Source organism: Anguilla anguilla, chromosome 2 (assembly GCF_013347855.1).
Source record: "Anguilla anguilla isolate fAngAng1 chromosome 2, fAngAng1.pri, whole genome shotgun sequence".
Taxonomy (NCBI): domain Eukaryota; kingdom Metazoa; phylum Chordata; class Actinopteri; order Anguilliformes; family Anguillidae; genus Anguilla; species Anguilla anguilla.
This window is the reverse complement of record NC_049202.1, coordinates 72,975,340-72,992,789: the sequence shown is the minus strand read 5'-3', so window position 1 is coordinate 72,992,789 and position 17,450 is coordinate 72,975,340. Positions and strand designations below refer to the sequence as shown.

At 50.1% G+C, this 17,450-nt stretch overlaps 2 protein-coding genes across 2 annotated transcripts in view; both read right to left on the bottom strand.

Moving 5' to 3' along the window:
* The window catches only part of LOC118221396 (E3 ubiquitin-protein ligase rnf213-alpha-like), a 135,884-nt gene extending 135,461 nt beyond the window's left edge, over positions 1 to 423 (bottom strand). The window contains exon 1 of the mRNA XM_035406444.1: positions 113 to 423. The gene's annotated coding sequence lies outside the window, so the exon portion shown is untranslated. The remainder of the gene's footprint in view (positions 1 to 112) is intronic.
* Positions 424 to 912: 489 nt separating this feature from the next.
* On the bottom strand, positions 913 to 17,434 carry slc26a11 (solute carrier family 26 member 11). The gene is made up of 17 exons (XM_035406480.1): positions 17,225 to 17,434; positions 16,198 to 16,725; positions 14,643 to 14,835; positions 13,390 to 13,475; positions 12,805 to 12,884; positions 12,256 to 12,398; positions 11,725 to 11,903; positions 10,590 to 10,662; positions 9,370 to 9,420; positions 9,211 to 9,271; positions 7,825 to 7,880; positions 6,123 to 6,263; positions 5,636 to 5,763; positions 5,307 to 5,406; positions 4,080 to 4,213; positions 3,746 to 3,833; positions 913 to 3,254 (listed from the first exon to the last, which is right to left on the bottom strand). The coding sequence occupies exons 2-17, from the start codon at positions 16,426 to 16,428 to the stop codon at positions 3,202 to 3,204; spliced, it is 1,797 nt and encodes a 598-aa protein (XP_035262371.1). The 5' UTR covers positions 16,429 to 16,725; positions 17,225 to 17,434; the 3' UTR covers positions 913 to 3,201.
* Between the last annotated feature and the right edge of the window lie 16 nt (positions 17,435 to 17,450).

The following is a 17,450-nucleotide window of genomic DNA, read 5'->3' as shown; positions in this document are numbered from 1 at the left end:
TTACGAATTACCAGCGCTTCAGAATTGTATTGTTGTTTGGAAAGACCGAATGGGTTCAGCAGTCGTAAGCGTAATAACCATCAGCACCACAAGCCACAATAAAGAGCCGTACCTTGCGTCAGTGAACGTGGGTCTATTTTCCTTCAGTTAGTTTGACTGTGTTGCTGAATCGGTGATAGCCGCGGTCTCTGCACATAGTGAGGTGCGCGCGACGTGAGCTCGTGAGTTACATCGGAAGTTAAGTTTCGTTTCACAATAATAAATTCCGCGTCAACAATTCTGCGTTCTTCTGTTTGTCTGCGTCATTGTTATTCTATCTGTGCGTCGTAAATGCTTGAAAAGGCCAAGCCGAATGTGGCGTTGCTGTAGCCTATCTTCGGACACGCTGATCTGGCTATGAAGTTGACTTTTAAATTGGCCAAACAGATAAAATATGTAGATAACTTGTATTTTGATTCATCCCTATAACTTGTATTTGGATTCATTCCTTTACATGCAATCTCATGTAGCCTAATCACACAACGAATTCAAATTCCCATCTCAAACCAAGAGCCTTTTGCAGTAGCTACCATAAGAATGTTTTTGTATTTCTCAATCGGTCCCGTTCAACTACAGGTCGATCACCACATTGCGCTCGCCGTGAGCCTGCGTGATCAAACGCAGAGCGGTTGTGTTATGGTGCGGGCATTTTCCCATAATAGAGCGGGCGAAAGCGCAACGTAAGACGATGCGACCGCAACTCCGACGTACAGCGCCAAGTCAAACGGCAAGCTCCCATCAAATGAATGGACTGAGTTAGTCGAACCGAATCAAATGATTCGACTCGGTGAAAGACGGCGCACTGTCCAAAATGACTTTATGACGTCACTCAATATAATCATTAGCTTCATGTCAGGAAACAGAAACCTAAAGAACTGCAACATTTTTGGATTTATTTCGTTATCCCAACAAATCAAACATTCTACAAAAAATATTTTTCTCCATTTCACCATATTTCTGAAAAATCATAAGACATTTTCCACTATTTATATTAAGCCAAACATCAAATATATTAAAGCTATTGTTTTTTTCCCCAGTCAGTTCTGCCGTAATTTAACTCCAACATTTTGGTCAGAAATTGTAAAAAAAAAAAAATTACAATTATATAAATAAAAAAGATCCATTGTGAACAATTGAAAACGAAAGTAATTCAGAAAAGTTACAAAGGAATATTGGTTGCAATTGAAAACAAAAGTAATTCAGAAACGCTACAAGATTATTGGTTGCAATTGTCAGAAAAATAAAGAAAACCAGTCATACACTGTCAAGTATCCCAGGCAGTAGAGTTCTTGTGCAGTTGTTTCATTCAGACTCATTCCAGAGCTCTCATGCAGGCCAACAAACCCTCTCGAACCCTGGGCACTGTAGATGGGAAAGCAGGGACTTCCCCTGTTTAAGCCCCTGCAGAAAATCCCCAAATCCCCACCATTTTATAGTGTAGCCCAGCGGCGTCGTCTTATTCAAAAGGTGCCGGTGTGGGTGCAGGTTTTTTTGTTTCACCCCAGCACTATGACACCTGATTCTATTTTATCATGGTCTAGATTTAAGAGCATGATTAGTTAATCAGTTGAATCAGGTGTCTTAGTGCTGGGCTTAAACAACCACCTGCACCCACACCGGCCCTTTTCAGATAAGACTGGACACCCCTGGTGCAGACCAACTGCCATATCTGGCAACTAGCAAGTGCGAAAGCTCATTTTAACTGTTTTTAATTAAGCTTGATTGTGGGGTGAATCGGACATTAATCATTGATTTGGCTTGTGATTTAATGGCTGTTGGTCTTATCTGAAAACATTTTCATTTATTTTTTTGCTGATAAATGTGTACATTTGCATAACACAAAATGTTCTTTTTTAAAACATCAGAATTCTCTTAAAATATATTTCAAATGCTGTTTCATCAATCTAGTTAAATTAGTTTAAGAACAGTTCTAGTCACAAAAATAACTGAGGTGTTTATTATTTGAATGAAAGGTACAAAAGTGCGTGAACGGAAATACGAATATGTCAGTAAATGAGCTGAAATTAATTCTACTTTACCTTTCATTTCTTTAGTACAAATTCTCTTCCAACGCCCTTATCTATGAAAGGACTAAACCGAGGGTAACTCAGCCAGACCTGACCAATCCAGCCCAGATGATTTATCAAAACCTAGGGTAACTCAGCCAGACCTGACTAATCAAGCCCAGGGGATTTATTTTATCAAAATCTAGGGTAGCTCAGCCAGACCTGTCTAATCCAGGGCAGATGATTTATTTGAATCATTTAGGCATAAAGAGGCCAAACGCACTTGAAAACTGTGCTGAACTTCTGTTTTGTGAAGCTTTGTGCAATATCCTGCGAGGTAGTACCAGTCCTATAATTTAGCAATCGTTTAGAAGGAGGCGTCAATACCACAGCGGAGAGACAGACACAGCCCTCCTGTGGTAAAGCTGGGTAAGTGTGATACGCGTGGAACGTGGGGGGAAGACCACAGGCGGGAACCGCTGGAGCACAGAGCTGCATTCGAACTGGATCCACCGACCCGTCACACAGACGAGGAAGAGCTGCTGAGGAAGAGCTGAAGAGGAAGAGCTGAGTTCCAGCTGAGCTGCGGTCCTGTGGGTCAGACCTCAGGCCTCACACTGCTAACTCCAAACTGTGCGTTTGTGCGTTCCTGTTTCTGTGTGCCTTCATGCGTTTTGGTCCCAAAGGAGGTGGAGCGTCTGGCCTGCTGCATGTGAGCAAGTGCAGTATACACACGCTTGTGTGATATATACACCACGCTTGTGTGATACATATATATACACCACGCTTGTGTGATATATACACCACGCTTGTATGATATATATATACACCACGCTTGTGTGATAAATCCACATGCTTGTGTGATACATACACCACGCTTGTGTGATATATATATATATACCACGCTTGTGTGATATATACACGCGCTTGTGTGATATATACACCACGCTTGTGTTGCAGCAGGCATGCTGTCTGGGTGGGTGAAGCCTGCACAGGGGGTCGGTGCAGTGGGTGCAGTGTCTCAGGCAGTGGGTGCGGTGTCACACTGAGGAGCACTGTTGCTGTGTGCGATTTGGGTCCTGGGAGGGTGTGGCATGCCCAAATCTACCGCACCCCGCCTCCCCCCATCCCCACCCCCCCGTCCCCCATCCGCGGCTCATTTTGCCAGGAGCGGCTGGACCAGGTCCGGTTCCTCTGTGAAGTTCAGCTCTGTGGAAGGAAGTGAAAAACAGACGGGGGCTGATAACACAACACAGGACTAAGGGTCGGTTATTACCATGGTGACGGGCGGCAAAGCTCGTCAGTGACGACCACGGACAGACTATGGCTTAGGATACTGGAATGTAAACCGGCTGACTCAGCACCAGAGGGCTGCAGGATCAAAATCCTGGGGCTGGGGCAGAAATACAATACTGTTAGTGTCTGTTGTGTTGATGAGAGTTACAGGAAGTGATAATGAGAGTCACAGGAAGTGTTGATGTCGGTCACAGGAACAGATGATCAGAGTCACAGGAAGTACTGAAAACAATCACAGGATGTGATGATATGAGTCGCAGGAAGTGCTGATGACAGTCACAGGAAGTGCTGATGACAGTCACAGGAAGTGCTGATGACAGTCACAGGAAGCGCTGATGACAGTCACAGGAAGTTCTAATGACAGTCACAGGAAGTGCTGATGACAGTCACAGGAAGTGTTTTACCGGAGAGGGCCTGCAGCGCTGCCTCCACACTCTCAGTGTGCATCAGACCCGGCAGGTCCGCCACCAACAGAACCTCCAGCATCGCGTGCTGTCGCCATAGCAACAGTGAGTGGGGGGGGGGGAGGGGGAGAGGGAGGGAGATAAACAGAGAGATGCATAAGTAATTGTACCCTAGACCCTATGGTCTCTATGCACAGAGGGCACTTCTGGAAGTGCAGGACGGGCCCATTTGGAAGCGTGCTGAGGGCTCCTGTGTGTGTGTGTGAAGGGCGTGTGTGCGTGTGAAGGGCGTGTGTGTGTGAAGGGCTTGTGTGTGTTCCGCTCTCTCGCTCACCGACAGGCTGCAGAAGACCAGGCCCGCCTTCCTCAGCTGGAACTGCCGCAGCAGGTCCCTCAGCTCCTGAACCACCGTGAAGTCCAGGCTGCTGATGTGGTGACAGTCCAGCACCACGGACCGGGGCGGGGACACTGCAACCAGCAGAGACGCACACACATTACACACACACACACGCGCACACACACACACACACACGCACACATTACACACACACACTCACACACGCACACACACACACACACATTACACACACACACGCACACACGCACACATTACACACACACACTCACACACACACACACATACGGACACACGCACACACATTACACACACACACGCACACACGCACACATTACACACACACACTCACACACACACACACACACACATACGGACACACGCACACACATTACACACACACACGCACACACGCACACACGCGCACACATTACACACACACACACACACACACACACATACGGACACACACACACACACACACCCACACACATTACACACACACACACGCGCACACACACACACACACACATACGGACACACGCACACACATTACACACACGCACACACACACATACGGACACACACACACACGCACACATACGGACACGCACACACACGCGCGCACACGCACACACACTCACACACACACACACACGCACACACACATACGGACACACACGCGCACACACACACATTACACACACACACACGCGCGCACACACATACGGACACACACGCACACACACATACGGACACACGCACACACATTACACACGTGTGTGTGTGTGTGTGCAGGTAAAGGTGTGTGTGTGTGTGTGCAGGTAAAGGTGTGTGCATGTGAAGGTAAAGGTATGTGTGTGTGTGTGTGTGTGTGTGTATGTGTGTGTGCAGGGAAACGTGTGTGTGTGTGTGTGTGTACAGGTGAAGTTGTGTGTGGGTGTGTGTGTGCAGGTAAAGGTGTGTGTGTGTGTGTGTGTGTGTGTGCAGGGAAAGGTGTATGTGTGTGTGTGTGTGTGTGTGTGCAGGTAAAGGTGTGTGTGTGTGTGTGTGTGTGTGTGTGCAGGTAAAGGTGTGTGTGTGTGTGCGCAGGTAAAGGTGTGTGTGTGTGTGTGTGTGTGTGTGTGTGTGTGTGTGCGCGCAGGGAAAGGTGTGTGTGTGTGTGTGTGCAGGTAAAGGTGTGTGAGATTCATACACATCTCTTACCCAGTAAGGCCTCTGTGTAGAGCACTTTGCTGATGTACTCAGTGGCTGGGAAGTTCAGCCCACTGTTCAGCTCTATCACAAGAACATCATGGTCAGATACCTGCAGAGAGAGAGACAGAGAAAGGAGGGAGAGAGAGAGGGAGCAAAAGAGAGAGAGAGAGGGGGTTAGAGAGAAGGCTAGAGGTGTAGACTCCATCAAGTACAAAGCAATTTGCATCTACTGTACGGTATGTACATATTACAATTTCAGTTTATATGTAATAATAATTTTCACCCCAAGATTTTCCACTCCAAGCCAGACCCTTCCCTACTGTCCTAGCCCACCCTACCTTTAACTTCGGCCTGGCGATGGCATGCAGCAGCATCACCATGGAAACCAGCACCCCTCCCACAATGCCGTACTGCACCTGCCAGAAGCTGACCAGGAAGGTGACCAGGAAGGGCAGCAGGTCCAGTCCTGCCCAGGGGAAAGGAACCTTAGACTCACTCACTCAGACTCACCACTCAGATTCACCACTCAGACTCACCTAGACTCACTCACTCAGTGACACACAGTTTCAGGTGCTCCAAGACTGACTGACTCTCTAACTGATCAACTCATTCACTCAGTGACTCACTAACACACACTCATTCGCTGACCGGATCACTAACCCAGCGAGCTGCTGCCGCAGTACCACTGTACTCCCACTAGAGGGCAGCAAACCATTGAGTTTTTACTCTTTCCTGATTCTGGTCTGTACAGGCGGGGACAGCGCGAGACCCGGCGCACTGAAGCAGGGCCCGTCCCGCGAGGGCAGGGGGACCCACGGCACTCACGTCGGACCGTCCAGAGCTGGGCGACCACACGGACGTCGACCATGGGGGCCACGGCGCAGATGATGACCGCGGCCAGCGAGGCCTTGGGGATGTAGCGGAACAGCGGCATGAGGAAGGCCAGGGACAGCAGCACGATCGTGCCTGCGGGGAGAGGACCACACGCTAACCACACACCAACCGCATGCCAACCGCACACTGACCGCACGCTAACCACACACCAACCGCACGGCGACCGCACACCGACCGCACGCTAACCACACACCAACCGCCCACAAATCATACACCGACCACACGCTAACCACACACCAACCGCACGCCAACCGCACGCTAACCACACACCAACCGCACGCTAACCACACACCAACCGCACACCAATCATACACCGACCACACGCTAACCACACACCAACCGCACGCTAACCACAAACCGACCACACGCTAACCACACACCAATCATACACCGACCGCACGCCAAACATACACCGACAGCACGCCGTTAACCACACACCAACCGCACGCCAACCACACACCGACAGCACGCTAACCATACACCAACCGCACGCCAACCACACACCGACAGCACGCTAACCACACACCAACCGCACGCCAACCACACACCGACAGCATGCTAACCACACACCAACTGCACGCCAACCACACACCGACCACACACTAACCACACGCCAACCGCACGCCAACCACACACCGACTGCAGGGTTAACCACACACCGACAGCACGCTAACCACACACCAACCGCACGCCAACCACACACCGACAGCACGCTAACCACACACCAACTGCACGCCAACCACACACCGACCGCACACCAATCGCACACCAATCGCACGGCGACCGCACAACAACCACACACCGACTGCACACCAACCGCACGCCAACCACACTCTGACCGCACGCTAACCACACACCGACAGCACGCTAACCACACACCAACCGCACGCCAACCACACTCTGACCGCACGCTAACCACACACCGACTGCACAGCGAGCACATGGCAACCACATACCAACCACACCCCAAAAAACACACACCAACCGCACGCCAACCACACACCGACAGCATGCTAACCACACACCAACTGCACGCCAACCACACACCGACCACACACTAACCACACGCCAACCGCACGCCAACCACACACCGACTGCAGGGTTAACCACACACCGACAGCACGCTAACCACACACCAACCGCACGCCAACCACACACCGACAGCACGCTAACCACACACCAACTGCACGCCAACCACACACCGACCGCACACCAATCGCACACCAACCACACACCAATCGCACGGCGACCGCACAACAACCACACACCGACTGCACACCAACCGCACGCCAACCACACTCTGACCGCACGCTAACCACACACCGACAGCACGCTAACCACACACCAACCGCACACCAACCACACTCTGACCGCACGCTAACCACACACCGACTGCACAGCGAGCACATGGCAACCACATACCAACCACACCCCAAAAAACACACACCAACCGCCCAGCAACCACACACTGACCAAACACCAACCGCACACCGACCGCACGGCGACCACAGACCAACCAGACACCAATCGCATACCAACTGCACATTAAATCACACACAAACCACACACTAGCACACCAACTGCAAACCCCCCCCATACTGAGGGAGGGAAAAAAACAGCAGCAGTCACTCACCGGTGACCACGCCCCCAGCAGGAGAGCACACACCAGACTGGGAGTTTACTGCAGTCCTGAAGAGACAAGAAGGAAGGGGCTAAAAAGTGTACATAGCAAACACACACACACTCACACACACGTCCACACACACTCACTCACACACCCTCACGCACTCACACACACACACACACACACACTCACACACGTCCACACACACTCACTCACACACCCTCACGCACTCACACACGCACTCACACACACACACACTCACACACACACACACACACACACTGACTCACACACTCACACAGGTCACACACACACACACTCACTCACACACCCTCACACACTCACACACACACACACACTCACTCACACACCCTCATGCACTCACACACACACACTCACACTCACTCACACACTCTCACACTCACGCACTCACACTCACGCACTCACACAGTCACTCACACACAATTATGCACTCACACACTCACTCACACACGCACACACACACATCATTCACACACAAACTCACGCAGTCACGCACTCTCGCACTCACACACTCACACATGCACTCACACACACGCTCACACACACACACACACACATGCTCACACCCGTTCACACACGCTCACTCACACACACACTCACAGTCACTCACACACACACACACACACTCACACACAATTACGCACTCACACACACTCACACATGCACACGCTCACACACATGCTCACACACTCACACACGCTCACACACACACGCTCACACACGCTCACACACACACATGCTCGCTCACACACACACACACACACACACACACGCTCACACACACACGCTCACACACGCTCACACACACACATGCTCACATGCTCGCTCACACACACACACACACACACGCTCACACACACACACTCACACACACACACGCTCACACTCACACGCCCACACGCTCACACACGCTCATACACGCTCACACACGCACGCACACGCACGCACGCACACACACACACACACACACACACACACAGTATTACACACGCTCACACACACACGCTCACACACGCTCACACACGCTCACACACGCTCACACACGCACGCACACGCACGCACACGCACGCACACGCACACACACGCACACACACACACACACACACACAGTATTACACACGCTCACACACACACGCTCACACACGCTCACACACACACGCTCACACTCACACGCCCACACGCTCACACACACACGCTCACACACGCTCACACACGCTCACACACAAGCTCACACACACAAGCTCACACACGCTCACACACACACACACACACGCACACACACACGCACACGCACACGCACACGCACACGCACACGCACACGCACACGCACACGTATCCCGTGAGTTTTCCTACCTCCCAAAGCTCCCTGTGACGGGATAGGCGGAGACGAAGGAGCCGAGGATGTTGGTGAGACCTGAGGGGGGGGGGGAGGGGGAGGGGGGTTAACCATGAGAGCAAGCCGATTCCCCCAAAACAACCCCCGCCCCTACACAGCAACGAACGGGCACCCACCAATGGCAAACAGCTCCTGGTTGCCATCGATTCGGTAGTCGTTCTGACTGGCTGGAATGCAAGTGAAAAGAATGAAGGGGAATCATTACAGCCGGAAGCGAATGTCATTTTTTAAACTAGCATTAGCACACCTGACCTAACGCACTGAAACACACAGCACACCTGCCCTAACGCACTGAAACACACAGCACACCTGCCCTTACGCACTGAAACACACAGCACACCTGCCCTTACGCACTGAAACACACAGCACACCTGCCCTTACGCACTGAAACACACAGCACACCTGCCCTTACGCACTGAAACACACAGCACACCTGCCCTTACGCACTGAAACACACAGCACACCTGCCCTTACGCACTGAAACACACAGCACACCTGCCCTAACGCACTGAAACACACAGCACACCTGCCCTTACGCACTGAAACACACAGCACACCTGCCCTAACGCACTGAAACACACAGGACACCTGCCCTTACGCACTGAAACACACAGCACACCTGCCCTTACGCACTGAAACACACAGCACACCTGCCCTTACGCACTGAAACACACAGCACACCTGCCCTTACGCACTGAAACACACAGCACACCTGCCCTAACGCACTGAAACACACAGCACACCTGCCCTTACGCACTGAAACACACAGCACACCTGCCCTTACGCAATCAAACACACAGCACACCTGCCCTAACGCACTGAAACACACAGCACACCTGCCCTAACGCACTGAAACACACAGCACACCTGCCCTTACGCACTGAAACACACAGCACACCTGCCCTTACGCAATCAAACACACAGCACACCTGCCCTTACGCACTGAAACACACAGCACACCTGCCCTTACGCACTGAAACACATAACACACCTAGCCATGTCAAATATGAACAATATCATAATTATATTATAGCAGCAAGTTACTGAGGCAGCACTGCAGAAACTGAGCCACCCGGTCCTTTACAGTGTGTGTGTCTGGCCCTGTATCTAATACTGGCACGACTGTGTGAAATTAAATATGCAGATATGTAAACGCTATGATTACGCCCAAGAACCCTGATGTGGCGAGTTCACTGTAATTAGCTGCTTTAACCAATTAAGTGCTGAGTAGCAACGAAAACCAGCGGACCCTGCAGCTCTCCGGGGTCAAGGTTAGCCAGTTACAATGCCCAGCCCCTTAAACTCCATTTAAAACACACGAGCGAGGCGCTCTTACCGAAGGCCTTGGCTATGGCGATGCTCTCCAGCAAACCCATGAGAGGGATCACAGCCAGGCCTCCACCCAAATCCTAACACGAAGAGAGCATTTACAGATCACTCAGAGATCCTACCAGAAAGAGATCACTCATAGATCCTACCACAGAGAGATCCCTTAGAGATCCACAGAGATCCCTCAGAGAGCCTGACACACAAAGAGATCCCTCAGAGATCCTGCAACAAAGAGATCATTCAGAGATCCTAACAGAGAGATCCCACAAAGATTCCACCACAGAGAGAGAGAGACCTCATAGATCCTGACACAGACAGAGATTCCACAGAGATCCTGCAACAAAGAGATCATTCAGAGATGGACTGCATTTTGGAGTTGGAGATCCTAACAGAGAGATCCCACAGAGATTCCACCACAGAGAGAGAGAGACCTCATAAATTCTGACACAGACAGAGATTCCACAGAGATCCTGCAACAAAGAGATCATTCAAAGATCCTAACAGAGAGATCCCACAGAGATTCCACCACAGAGAGATAGATCCCTCAGAGATCCTGACACAGACAGAGATTCCACAGAGATCCTGAAACAAAGAGATCATTCAGAGATCCTAACAGAGAGATCCCACAGAGATTCCACCACAGAGAGAGAGATCCCTCAGAGATCCTGACACAGACAGAGATTCTTCAGAGATCCTGCAACAAAGAGATCATTCAGAGATCCTAACAGAGAGAGAGATCCCACACAGATCCTGACACAGACAGAGATTCCTCAGAGATCCTGCAACAAAGAGATCATTCAGAGATCCTAACAGAGAGAGAGATCCCACAGAGATTCCACCACAGAGAGAGAGATCCCTCAGAGATCCTAACAGAGAGAGAGATCCCAGAGATTCTACCACAGAGAGAGAGATCATTCAGAGAACCTAACAGAGAGAGAGATCCCAGAGATTCTACCACAGAGAAAGAGATCATTCAGAGATCCTAACAGAGAAAGAGATCCCACAGAGATTTTACCACACAGACAGAGATTCCTCAGAGATCCTAACTCCAAGAAATGAGTTGGAGATTCCTCTGGGACTGCAGAGTTCTCTATTCAGTTATAAGGCTAATCTGATTGGTCATAGGAGTACTGCCCACCCACCTGTGCCATGTCACTGAAGCTGATGACCGTGCCATTGGGTGTGGTCTCGGAGAAGGGCGGGGGCTGAAATGGGGGCAGGCCCTGTGAGGTCTCACCAGTGATGGTGAAGGAATGGTGCCCAGAGAGCTCCCAGGAGTACGCCACGCAGGTGGCTGCGACCACCACCAGGGCGTTACGCACTGAAACACACAGCACACCTGCCCTTACGCACTGAAACACACAGCACACCTGCCCTTACGCACTGAAACACACAGCACACCTGCCGTAACACACTGAAACACACAGCACACCTGCCCTTACGCACTGAAACACACAGCACACCTGCTCTTACGCACTGAAACACACAGCACACCTGCTCTTACGCACTGAAACACACAGCACACCTGCCGTAACACACTGAAACACACAGCACACCTGCCCTTACGCACTGAAACACACAGCACACCTGCTCTTACGCACTGAAACACACAGCACACCTGCTCTTACGCACTGAAACACACAGCACACCTGCTCTTACGCGCTGTCACTCACCTGTGGCGAGGCCGCGTACCAGGCCTCGTGCTGCGCGCACGTGAACGGGCAGGTCGTCCGAGCCTGGGCCCAGCGTCCTCGTCATCACGGTCAGAGACACCAGCAGCAGCAGGCAGAACAGGCCCAGAACCACATCCCCAACCCTGGAGTGTATGAGTGCATGAGAGACAGACTGGGGTTTACTGCTAATATGCTACTGCTATTAATGCTACTCGTACCACTACTAATGCAAGTGCTATTAATGCTACTGCTGCTGCTAAAATGCTACTGCTATTAAAGCTAGTGTTACCACGACTAATGAAAGTGCTATTAATGCTACTGCTACCGATTAAATGCTACTGCTACTGATCAAATGCTGCTGCTACTAATGCTACTGCTAACTCTACTAATGTGAGTGCTATTAATGCTATTGCTACTGCTAACATTGCTACTGCTACAAATATCACTGATGCTGCTACTAATGCTATTGCTAACTCTATTAAAGCTACTGCTATAAAGGCTTTGGGAGCATGGCACTGAGAAACCAGGCTTCACTGGAGCAGCACGCACCTGGCCTGGGCGATGTTGTGGAAGGTGTAGTAGACCTGCAGGAAGAACTGCTGTGGAATACCCCGCAGCCCAAGCAGGTTCTGTATGGGAGACAACACCGGGAGCGCTCTTCAGCTTTCAGAAACACACCGCCCCCCCCCTCCATTTTCACCCCCCTACCCCCTGAACAAACAAACAAACAAAACAAAAAGAAAACAAACAGTGACTGTACATGCAGGCTCATCCCATCTCTGCTACAGGGGGAAACTATGTTTCCTGCAAAATCTGCTGCCCTTACAAATGCGACAATGCTGACGACTGTGCACTCCTCGCAAAAAAAAAAAAAAGTTTAATTAATTAAAATTGTAAATAGTTGATCTATAGGTGTCCTTTCAAGTTCATGCACACCAGAGGGGATAATGTCACATTACCAGTTTCTTTACATAAGTGGTAACCATCCCTGCTCCTGGAGATCTACCGTCCTGTAGGTCTACCCTCCAACCCTGACAAAGCACATCTCATTTAACAGCTAGAGCAGGGCTGCCCGGCTCTGCTCCTGGAGATCTACCGTCCTGTAGGTTTACCCTCCTGCCCAGGTGTGCTCACCTTGACCTGGCCGAAGCCGATGGTGACGGCCGCAGCGCAGGTGAAGCCTTTGATCACTGGGTACGAGATGAAGTCCAGGAGGAACCCTGCAAGGCATGGGGGCCTGTCAATCAGTGAGGAGTGGGCAGGGATAGGAAGACCCATAGCTGCTTAGATCACCTGTCAATCAACATAGAACGGGCGGGGATAGAAAGACTCATAACCGCTTAATTGGCCTGTCAATCAGCACGGAGTAGGCGGGGAAAGGAAGATCACAGCCGTTTAGACAACCTGCCAATCAGCGAGGGCCAGATGATCAGTCACAGCCCTACACCGCTCCACTGGGCTTCAGCATTCTGCCTTGTGTTCCGCTGGCCGTAGATCTCACACCGTCCACCGCACCGTCCCCATGAACACTCATAATGAAACGGCCAATCAGCCGGGCCTTTCCCAGTTCCCATGGCAAAGGTGGAACTCTGTGGTGTTACAGTAAATGTGGAGCTGACTGTCGGGTTGCTGGGCAGATACAGTAACACCAACACTGCTCTCTGACATGTGAGGCTGGGAGTGACGCAACCATGTGGTTCAGGAAGTAATCATGGCTGTAGTGGTGTTGCGGACTGAGCGTGCTCAGATAACTTCCTCTGGTGTTACACTTCTGCCTTTCCTCAGCTGCATCCCACACGCCAAGAGCATAATTTATCAGGGGGGGAGTGTGTACACGCACACAAAGGCACAAACAGACACACACACATGCAAACACACACACATGAGCAAACACACACACGCGCGCAAACACACACACACACACACACACACACACAAACAGACACACACACATGCGCACACATACACACACACACACAAACAGACACACACACACATGCAAAAACACACACATGAGCAAACACACACACACACAAACACACACGCAAACACACACACACGCAAACACACACGTGCCTGCAAACACACACACACAAACACACCCACACGCAAACACACGTACGCACGCACGCACACACACACACACACACACACACACGTACGCACACACACACACACACACACACACAGCATGCGCCCCTCAGCGGTAGCAGAAAGCAGTGGAGTGCACCTGTGACACTGTTAGACTGCCTGGCCTTCTGCACCGCAGACAGACAAATGCATATCTCACTGCGCAGAGTTCACTCAGCGTGGCACCCAGTACACAGGACTGGGTCAAGCTCCAATGGTCAAGGGTCAAAGGTCACAAGAAAAGGGCCATGTCTCACCCAGCCTCAGGACGGCCATGGAGGCCTGGATGACCCCACAGAGGAAGGTCAGCAGCACGGCGTAGACGGGGTCCTGCTCGATGTAGTCGGCGCAGAGCAGGGACATGATGGCCGTGGGGCCCAGGGTGATGTCCTTCGACGTCCCGAAAATGCAGTAGATGAACCCCCCCATGAAGGCAGAGTACAGGCCGTACTGGGGGGGGGGGGGGAGAGAGGGGATGTGGGCGGGATGGAGAACACAGAGCTCTGAGTCAGACGGAAGTGAAAGGGCCTACAGAAACAGCACTCATCTGGAGAGGCAGTGGTTATGGAAGCGTGCTTATTACTCAGAGGTTGCTGGCTCAAATCTCTGCGGGGGGCTCTGCCACTGCACACATAGCAAAAACTGCTTGAGAAAACATGCCCAGGTGTACAAATGCATTTTTTGTCCAAAAAAACCCCAAAAAAAACAATAAGTCACCGGGGCTGTTGCCACAGCAACCCTGAGTTGGACTAAGCGGTTAGAAGATGGATGGATGGATGGACGGACCTCACCATTGTCCCAAAAACTTGCAAAAACTTTGACATCTCATTTCTGTTGCAGAAGCGAGCATTTTTGAAGTAGTAGCATTTAGATTAGACTGATTTTGACTGACTGATTTTTGGACCTAATATTCATTTTGAATTTTTTTTCAGATCTCATTACTGATTTCCCAGCAAAGGAAACATTTTCAAATAAATAATAAAAGGTGAACTCCATGAATCTACACTAATCTGACGTCAGTAAACTTCTGATGGCAAAAAAAAGAAAAATCCTGGTGGAATCATAAAGGCCATTATTTACAGATTGGATTTACCCTGAACAGCTGGAAACGTCACTGAAGCTGTTCAAGTTTTTTAAAGTACGACAGTTCCCACATGACACAATAAAACCTTGGAACCACGGTTGCCACACTGAGTGCAAAACCCGATGCAAGTGCGAGTTCCACTTGCATCGGCACTCACTAGCCTGGGGATGCTGTTAGCCAAGTCTGGTGCCACAGCTCACATTAAACAAGTGGATGCACTTCTGTTTCCTTCCTCTTGCACGGTGTCAGCTAAACGAATCAAATGTACTATAATGTTATTTTCTGAAAAGTACACTCTCCATACCGATACGGAAATGGAATGTAATCACTGGCAAACACACAAAGCAACATTCTGAGGACCTTCACAGTTCACACGACACCCCATAAGAGGAAACGGCTAAAATATACAACTATGTTGTTTTTTGCGAGATTACGAGTTAGCACCTAGTGTACGGGCCAATAAGATTAACTATATTTATGTTCTGGTCCTCAGAGTTCCTCACATCCACTTCCTCCTTCCTGTCATGGCTGTGTACTCTGTCACATTCTAGCATTGCCTGAGGCGCTGTCAGCCAAACTGACTGAGGCTACAGAATTGTGGAATTTAAAAGCCAACTGGCATTTTTTCTTTCTGGAATTGTTGCAAGACGTACACACTTGCACAGGTAGTCCAGTCACCTCATGGTAGGCCAGTACCTGAGGAAACACACACACACAAACACACACACCTGCACAGGTAGTCCGGCCACCTCTGCGTAAGCCAGGGCCTGTGGTACAGTGGTCAGGCCCACCGTTGCCCCGGCGATCAGGTCCATCTGCAGCCAGGTGCGGTTGTACCTGGGCAGCCACCCCAGGATGGGAAACCACATCTTAAGCGTTGCCAGGGAGAGACACGTAGCTAGTCGGTCTCGTGCAGAACCCCCGGTCAGTACGGGGCGGTCCACCAACGGCTGCATCATGTTTGCAGTCCTCCACGCACAGTAAAAAGGAAAACAGTGTCGTTTGTTCAATTCGGTGCTGTAAACGTCTTCAAGTTAATTCGCTAACAGTGGCCCATCGTGTCCGTGGGAATCATTCATTCACGCTGCTAAGAAAAAAAAAGACCCGACTCCCGCGTGCTGTCTACGTGTCACGAGACAAGATCAGAGACCGGTTCTTCAGCACGAGAAGCAAAGGATGACATTTGGGCACCTTTGGGCTACCTCTGCGTTGGTAGTCAGGTCCAAAACGTCCCGTCAAAGCCCCAAACACAACATCTGTAAAAATAAAGAAATGAATAACAATAATAATGAACGAAAAGAAAATTATCACGTAAATCCTAAATATGTCGATAAATGCTGTACTGTGTGCTGTACACCGTGCAGTGCACAGTGAATGAGCAACATTATCGGCTAGCTAATTTTTTTTTTTTTGTTGCTCATTATTGCATTACATTTCACCGCAGTTGTATGGCCATTATACAGTTAAGCTGAGATCAAGAACATGTTTTAATTATGATAGCCGTCAAACCCGAAGTCCATCATAGCCCGTAACAGCAGGCAATTGACTCTGGGTGGGAATCTATCTGGTCTTGCTAGGTGGCTACCTAACGTCATTTCAATGAATCTGCCGCGCTAAGTGTAGTTTCTCTTCTGGTGCCAACTTCAATACATGCCCAAACGTAGTTTGTAACATTTTACTAGCTAGCTCCTGTATTGAAAGGCTACAGGTTACGTGCTATAGGAACAAAGTAAACTGGCAAACTACCAATCCTACCTTACACTCCAGTGTATTCGTCTGGTTCTTCTAATCTTAGATGAAACTACATTGTCCGTTTTTATTTTCTTTTAAAAGTCAACATTTTGGAATAATTTCAGCGAAATCAAAGCTATTCTGTCCAACAGATTACTCTGACAGACGTGTGAAGAAATTGGTCAACACCTCTTTTAAAACATTTTTTTGTACTTGTTAGCCAACTACCATCATATGACACTGGTCATGT